General features: G+C 40.6%; 1 protein-coding gene across 1 annotated transcript; it reads right to left on the reverse strand.

The window, feature by feature from the left end:
• Window positions 1-297: 297 nt before the first annotated feature.
• LOC134664777 (uncharacterized) lies at window positions 298-8,262 on the reverse strand. Its single transcript, XM_063521521.1, has 7 exons — window positions 7,574-8,262; window positions 6,680-6,977; window positions 5,604-5,700; window positions 5,233-5,340; window positions 4,384-4,491; window positions 714-773; window positions 298-399 (listed from the first exon to the last, which is right to left on the reverse strand). Exons 1-7 carry the CDS (start codon window positions 8,058-8,060, stop codon window positions 358-360), a joined length of 1,200 nt encoding a protein of 399 aa, XP_063377591.1. The 5' UTR covers window positions 8,061-8,262; the 3' UTR covers window positions 298-357.
• Between the last annotated feature and the right edge of the window lie 700 nt (window positions 8,263-8,962).

Below are 8,962 nucleotides of genomic sequence, written 5' to 3' on the forward strand. Positions count from 1 at the left end.
GAGACTAATGCAACTTTATTAAAGATTTAGAAATAGGTACATTTGTTCCTGGAACAAATGTTAAAATGTCGGCTAAGGACAAACGCTTATCGGCTTTACGATTTATAAAAATCATTTTCATTTCAATTACCTATACAAGCTAAAACACATAGTAATTAATAGCCTGCTTATTAAAGTAAACTTTTGTTTATTTTCAATACCTACACTTACATTTTTTAAACTATGTACTAAAATTAGGTAAGTACATGAGCATTTGCAGGTTACAGAATAAAACAAACCTTCATACGTTATGATAAAGTTTACTATTGCGTGTTATTATAAATAGTCGTGGCGGTCGAAAGGTTAATCTTCCTTTTCTTAATACAAAACTGAGAATATGGAGTAAGACGTCTTCACGATCTGAAAATAATTTAAAATAATTTAAGACCATTTATTGCGCATGCGTTCGTTTCTCTATAGAAAAGATGTTTTTAAAATAAGTCGCCCTTATTTATAACTAGTTACAGTCAGTAGCAAAAGTTGCTACGCGAGCGACGTATTCAAAATGATCTTGACGCGACTTTATTGTTTAGAAAATAAGAGCGTGACAATGACAAGGTAATTTTGAACACGTCGCCCGCTTAGCAACTTTTGCTGCTGACTGTACCTAACAAAGAGGTATTAATTACTTTACTTATAAGTAGGTACTACAAACGCAAATGAATGAGCCTTACCGATACATACGATTGATAAGAGATTTCTATGAATCCGAAACTCTTGATGATGACAGGTTTCTAAAAAAAATAGGTAAGTACAGTAAACAAATTTAACTTGCCATTGCCATGGCAATACAGCATTATTTAACTTGCCATTTGGCAATACAGCATTATTTAACTTGCCATTTGGCAATACAGCATTGGACTCGAAAATCATTTATTGGCCAAGCAGTGGGTACATTTCCACGAATAAATTCCTAATCGTATAAAAAATTTGCCAGATTATAAATTTAAGAAAATTGTCACACATAAATTAATAGAAAATCGTACTAGGTATTGTCAGAGTATTTGGACGAGAAAGATGCATGGGATATTTGTATTTGTTAATTGTATTAGTCAAGTAATTAAATATACTTGGTCAAGCAAACGTTGTCAGTAGAAATAGGCGCAAATTTCAAATTTTCTCTGGGATCATAACCCTTCGTGCCTACATTTTTTTAAATTTGCCGCCTTTTTCTACTGACAAGATTTGCTTGACCAAGTATCTATCTATACATATAATAAAGCTGTAGAGGGTCGAAAGTCTGTACATGGAAGATATTTGAAAAAAAGTTGGCTGGGGATACTTAGAATCGATAACAGAACACGTTCCCACAGTTTTTAGAATTTTTGTCTGTTTGTCTGTTTATCTGTTTATCTGTTTGTCTGTTTATTTGAACGCGCATCACGTGAAAACGGCTGAACGGATTTTGATGCAAACTTTAATAATCTGTCGAGAAATTCTCCGGCTAGGTTATAGGCTATAAAAATTCAACCCTTAAAAGAGGGGGTAGCCACAACTCTCGCTTGATTTAAGTTTGCCCCTGAATCTTATGGCACTAATTAGGAAGGAGGGGCAAACTTTATTCAAACATGTGCTACCACTATTGAGTACCCTGGTAAACTAACAGATGGCGCTGAATTTAATACGTAGTGACATGAATAACCACCGAGGAAGGTTTTTGCTAAATTAACTCTAAGTTTAGATGAGGGGGTACGGACATCAACAAATTTAATTGAATAATTATGTCGAATTAATAATATACAACAAAATTAAACGACAGTAAATTAATTACCCCTCATTGCACAGTGCCATCTTTTTCACGACTACCCATAAAAAAGAGAGAGATATATTTATTTATCTGAGTTTCTTTATTACACCTTAACTTCTGAATGCCTTAACCTTAGCCCGAGTCGGATTACATGCATAGATTCGATTTCAACCCACTCTTTTGCGGTTCGGCGTTAGGTCTTATGCGAGGCCTTCTGCCATGCGGCAAAGTTGATCTTCTGCCTTAATTACTGGGCGTGGATCCAAATCCAAGCTTTCCTCTTTCGTAGCTGGGCCTACTGCCTTGCTCACACTTCGCCAATTCAATTCACTTGGTCAATTCCAAGCTCTGCTTTCTTGCATCTTTTATGCATGAAAACAACCTCGCTGAGACCCTTAAATATCGAGCCCTATGCGAAGCTAGGCTGATAGAAAACTGTCCCATCCCTTCTTTGTATGAAATCCTGGATTCGCGCCTGGTTGGGACTAAAAGTAAAATTGCGTTTTTTATATCGAAAAATTTTCGCGCTCGCTTCGCTCGCGTTTTTAATAACCTTCTAAGGTATGATAAAGGTGACATTCGGGTGGCGACTGCAGCAGCATTACTCTGTTGCAACGTTACTGCTGCGGTACTGTCAATTTTCGTCATAAAATGATGTGACTGATTTCCATACTAAAAGTAAAAATGTACAACTGTCTATCAAATTGCGTTTCTATATCGAAAAACTTTCGCGCTCGCTTCGCTCGCGTTTTCAATTACATTCTGACCTAACATATGATAAAGGTGACATTCGGGTGGCGACTGCAGCAGCATTAGGTACTCTGTTGCAACATTACTGCTGCGGCACTGTAAATTTTCGTGATAAAATGATGTGACTGATTTTCATTCTCAGCTGTAATGCGGCAATGAACTTCACTCAATTTACCAAAAAAAAATAATGTAATCTCAATGACCCTAGGGAGAGGGGCCACCATGGTCTAGAAATGCACGGCACTGCTTCGGACTTAACCCGACGTACGTGTCGCGCTGTACGCGTTCCAAAGCCGGGCACCTTCGGCGCCCTCATACTAAAAGAATCTGGCGTAGCCCGACAACTTGGCGCGCTGCACGCGGTTCAAAGCCAGGCGACTTCGACTTTCTCATACTAAAAGAGAGACGTACGTGACACGCTGTATGGTTACCAAAGTCGGGCGCCTCCCTCATACTCAAAGCGTCGGGCATAACGTACGCGTTTCAAAGCTGGGCGTTTCGGCGCCCTCATACTAAAAGAGTCGGGCGTAGACCGACGTATGTGACACGCTGTACGCTTGCCAAAGTTGGACGCCGAAGGCACCCTCATACTCAAACCGTCGGGCTACGCCCGACGCACGTGGCACGCTGTACCTACGCGTTCCAAAGCCGGGCGCCTTCGGCGCCCTCATACTAAAAGTGTCGGGCGTAGACCGACGTACGTGATACGCTGTACGCATTCCAAAGCCGGGCGCCTCCGGCGCCCTCATACTCAGAGCGTCGGGCGTAACGTACGCGTTCCAAAGCTGGGCGCCTTCGGCGCCCTCATACTAAAAGTGTCGGGCGTAGACCGACGTACGTGATACGCTGTACGCGTTCCAAAGCCAGGCGCCTTCCTCATACTCAAAGCGTCGGGCGTAATGTACGGGTTTCAAAGCTGGGCGTCTTCGGCGCCCTCATACTAAAAGAGTCGGGCGTAGACCGACGTACGTGACACGCTGTATGCTTGCCAAAGTTGGGCGCCGAAGGCACCCTCATACTCAAACCGTCGGGCTACGCCCGAAGCACGTGGCACGCTGTACGCGTTCCAAAGCCGGGCGCCTTCGGCGCCCTCATACTAAATGTCGGGCGTAGACCGACGTACGTGACACGCTGTACGCATCCCAAAGCCGGGCGCCTCCCTAATACTCAAAGCGTCGGGCGTAACGTACGCGTTTCAAAGCTGGGCGTCTTCTGCGCCCTCATACTCAAAGCGTGGCACGCTGTAAAGCATACACGTGGCACGCTGTACGCGTTCCAAAGTCGGGCGCCTTCGGCGCCCTCATACTAAAAGTGTCGGGCGTAGACCGACGCACGTGGCGCGCTGAATGCGTTCCAAAGCCGGGCTCCTTCGGCGCCCTCATACTAAAAGAGTCGGGAATTGCCCGACGTATGTGGCGCACTGCACGCGGTCCAAAGCTAGGCGACTTCGATTTTCCCATACTAAAAGAGTCGGGCGTAGTCGGACTATCACAAATCGCACTCTAAAAAGTATGAAACAATAAGATAGAATTATTTTAAGAAATTATCATGCAGGAAATTATAAATGTTATAATTTTTTGAATAAAAAAATACAGCGTAATGTTATTTACTATTTTTTATATATTTAGCAGCTTACTGACACAAACCGAACTCCACGCGGGCGGAGCCGCGGGCACAGCTAGTATGTAATAGTTTTAAGGAAAAACATGTGTAATAATTAACGGACATAAGTGTATCTTGTATAGGTACCTACATGGCAAAATAAATTGAAAACAATACTGCCACACCTTTGTCGGTTATGGCAGACTGTGGCAGTCGAACAGTTAAACTATGACTAAAAATGTTACCTGACTTTGGATCATAGCAATCAACACCAGTCGCCGAATTCGGTAAGAAGACATGTTCGTGCAGTTCTGCCATCCTGACATAAAGATGGCCGTCGGTAAATTGCCTGCCTGAAAACATAAAAGTTGTCTTGTCATTTGTCGACAGTCACGTCAGACAGTCGATATAACTATGTGAATCTTGCCATTTGTCGTCAGGAGTCGATATAACAAATCTCAACAGACACACACAAGAACAGAATAAGTAATAGTACTACCGTACAGAAAGGAAACTTCCTACAAAACCGAAGTTTGACAGCGATTCAGTGACAAATCATGCTGTCCCTTTGTAATGTATGGCACTATCCCTGTCGGCTAATTAGGGCTGTCAAAATTCAAGTAATTATCTTGCCCGTGGTCGTGCACGCAAAGGGACCGTCAAGTTGTGCCAACCCTATTAATTAGTCTCATGCATGACTTTTTTTTTAATGATTTTGTATTTTTTATTTATTATTTTATGCAATGAAATGATAATTTAATAACGGAAATACATTTATAATACATATAATATAACGGCAACAAAAATCAGAATGAAAAATATTTAGTTCAAATATAAACTTCATACATAAGGCTAATTGCTCGGAGCAATGCAGAGCCGAACGGGGCCGAGAATGTCCGAACGCTCTAGTTTCCTACCCCTGCCAAAGTGCCAAGTGGTACAAGACCGTAGTCGGAGTAGGTATACCAACGATCTCCATTTCTATCGTTCTTTGATGACCGATATAGAGTATATGTATAGACGCAGACAGACGAGCTTCGAATTTTGTTATTCGCACTAGCTCTCCCGTGTACATGATACTGACAGATACCTACCTCAACAGTGATGTCTCCTGCGCTCCACATGATGAATCCAGTGCTGAACAGCATGCTCATAAAGGTGGCTAATATAGCCAACACGTGGCTCAGCGAGCGGTCAGAATCCTGAAACGTTTTTTTATTATTATTTCTTGTTACTTTTTTGCTACAGTCAAGTGTGGGTGCATCATATTCAGAAAAATCAGCCAATATGAATCACAAAATTATAATTCAGCCAACAAAGCCCAAATGACAGCGAATGTGAGGAGTGAAAGGCCTTATGTTAGCGAGTTAAGAACTATGACAGACAGACGGATGAAAGTGATCCTATAAAGGCTCCGTTTTTCCTACGGAAAGCACCAAGATGATGTTAGACGGTAAGTAAGTACCTTAAACTGTGACATGAGTTGCACCATTACACAGATGTTAACAATTATGTGTCCGTTGTACACGTTTCCGCAAGTTCTCTGTACCTGTTGCGTGCACCTACAAAAAAAACCGATTCTGATTAAACATTTTGTTAAAGTTTTGAATCGACTTTGACACGATTCGCTGTGTATTTCCCGCAATTACTGCGTGAGCAATCGTCAAGGGATCATAACGAGATCAAATCCTTCCCTCTTAAATGATCATTTGCGTTTCTTTTTCGCAATCAGCCCAATAATGTAGGTACCCTGCCCGCAGACCTGCCCGTTCGGAAAAGTCTCTAGAGTAGAGGTAGAAAATGAAAACAAGAAACTTAAACTGACATTACATATAAATTAACTAAAGTGAGTAAAACGTAACATCTAGCGAAACCAGTGAAAATGATTTTTTGACAAACAGAATTGTTGGGCATTTTGCAAATTATATAAGATACTAAAAATCTTACCAGTGCATGAGAAGGTTAGGCATTTAGTTTGTATGGATGATTATGGTCAAGACAAATTCAAAACGCATAGACTACCGTTACGTAATCTCAGAGCAAGCACGCAACAAACATACGTAGAACATAAAGCGAATAATTACTATGGCCAAAGAACGCGCAAACATATGGTTCCTAAAATACTTAACCAATTAAGTCCAACAGTAGATCAGTGTAGCAGTAAGCAAATATTTAAGAAAAGGCTGCAAGCAAAACTTTTAGATTTGTATGATAATAGTAGTTAGTAGTAATAGTATATTGTTTGTATGGCATAACTCTAGTTAAGTAATGTATTAGGTATAAGTATGTAAGTTAAGTGGGTAGAACACAAAAGGATTGAGAGCGCTTTATCCGCCAACAAACTGTCCTCAGTTTGGCGGAATATAAATATGTAAATACCCTGTAAGTTTTTTTGCGATAAATAAATTAAAAAAAAAAAAAAAATGGGGCATTTTGTAGACGGGACGTTTTGCGATGGAGTTATTTAGATGGAATGTTTAGCTAAAGGGACAGAGAAATATAGGTATGGTTGATGAATATGGGTTTCGCACATACACTTACCAAATGGTGGTAGCATGCAATCTTATACCAAGCTTAAGAGCTCTCTCATACTTCTCTTCCTTCTCACTCTGACTAATCCTCTCCTTAAATACCCCCGCGAGACTCTTAAAATACATCTGCAGGTTCATGTACTGATGGCTGAGGGAGATGGTGACAGCGAAGACTATGAGATAGGCGGCGGTGACTCTGGCCATCCATAGCCAGCAGAGGACGTAGACGCCGACGCGACAGACTCCGGCGAGGAGTGATCGGTCGTGGACATCGGGCCAGGCGGTTATCATTGTGATGAAAGTTTCGCCTGTAAAATTTGCAGTTTTTCTGAACAGTGATGAATTAGTCTTGGTGTATTATTTGCTTTATATGTTTCGTCTTTATTCATATGTACTGTTTTACTGGGGTCATGTTAAGTTGGTTTGGGTCCTCTTGGCCTGGTCTACCTCCAGTGTCACTGTGACGAGGCACTTATGGGACACCCTGTATAACATGTTATGTTTTTACAATAGCAGGGAATCATTAGAATGCTGAAAATCATATTTTGCAAGTGTAAATATGCGTAACAAATTAACTGAAAATAATCAAAAATAATTAAAATAAGGCCCAATATCACGTGACTGCAAACGCCAATCGAGCGCGTTACGTCACGGCATGAGAAAGTTCCACAGACAAGTCAGCTGTTTTGATGACAAATTAGCAATTTGGTTACCAAAAAAATAGTAAAACAAAAACTCAATAAATACGCATAGATCCTAGTTGATGATAATTAATATACATTATCACTTATATTTTTTCAAATTGGTTTAAGTATTTTCTTGTCAAAAGACATGAATGACATGATTGAAGTATTTATGTAGGTAAGTACGAGTACATAGTTATATATGAAGTGTACACCCTTACCTGAAAACAACACCTTAGATAATCCTTTAACACCGTAAAATAGTACCGAGTTAAAGCAAAGAAGCACAAACGTACATGCGTAGATTTTGGTGCGTTTCAGCATAAGTATCTCCGTCTCCAGATCATTGAAATCCTTCTTTAAGCCAACAGCTAAGGTAAATAGTATCTCCGTCACAGTCTCCTTATGGTGGTCCAGAGAGAGTGCGACAGAGTACAGAATATTTTGTGAAAGCGTCTGCATAACGCGGTCAGATTTCTGATTCTCCGTCAAATTGTTTTGTGTGAAGAATGACGCCAACTCTCCCACCAGAAACAGAACAATCCCCGCGTTTATAACTTTCATAATTCTCTTGTACGCGTTCAGGTATACCTCAGGTAGGTCATTATGATCTACCCAGTAGTTCATGCTGCTGCAAGCGAAGACAATTTTGTCCAATTTGTGCAAAAATTCTGTGGTTTTATTTTTCCGATATTTCCGGGACTCCATTTTAGCGTTACGTATGAAGGTAAGTTGTAAATTGAGGTTTTGATTGGGATTAGCGTCATAATTATAAGTACGAAGGCTCGTTTAATTCCGGGGTCGGATTAACAATCTTAACAGGTTCACTGCCAAGAACCTGCTAAATTTGATGGTACGTAAAATGGTCCTACTTTGCTCCAAATAAAGGAAATTATAAATATTTTTTAAACCATTCATTATTAACCTTTCGTCTGTCTAAGCACTGATCAGTGCGCTCGAATTAAAATCCTTTGTTTAATACAATAGGTTTAACTTCGTTCGCACTGATCAGTGCTTAGACATACGAAGGGTTAAATATTTAGATGAACTGAAGAGCATCTCATCTAACATTTTTTAATAATATTGTTTTATATATCTGAAACAATAAAAAAGAAGCAAAACATACCCATTGTTAGGGGTATAATTGATCCGACTATTAGTTTGCTAGGGGCGCAAAGTTAACCCACTGTGAGCCAAATTAAATAGGCGTCATAGGCGCACGCCAAAAAAGAGAGTTCATTACCAGCGCATTAATTCAAATTTTCGTTTAGGTAGGTATGTGAGTATGTAAATACTAACATATGTAGAATAGTCACCAACTCACCACACGGGATTGTTATGAAATTTAGGGTTCTTGCTAAATTGGAAATTCTATAGCGTAGGTAATGGCTCCTCTACACGATTGGCCAGCGCCGGCCACTCCAAGGGTAGAATGAGATAGCAATATCACTTGCTCCCTCTAACGCATAAATGCGTCCCTTGGAGTGACCGGCGTTGGCCCATCGTGTAGAGGAGCCATAAAGTATTGAACACCCAATTTAGCTAGGACCTTAAACGGCGCAACATTCGCGGAGCGTGGTGGTCACGTGGTGGTATTAGACGTTTACGTA

Source organism: Cydia fagiglandana, chromosome 5, assembly GCF_963556715.1.
Source record: "Cydia fagiglandana chromosome 5, ilCydFagi1.1, whole genome shotgun sequence".
NCBI lineage: Eukaryota > Metazoa > Arthropoda > Insecta > Lepidoptera > Tortricidae > Cydia > Cydia fagiglandana.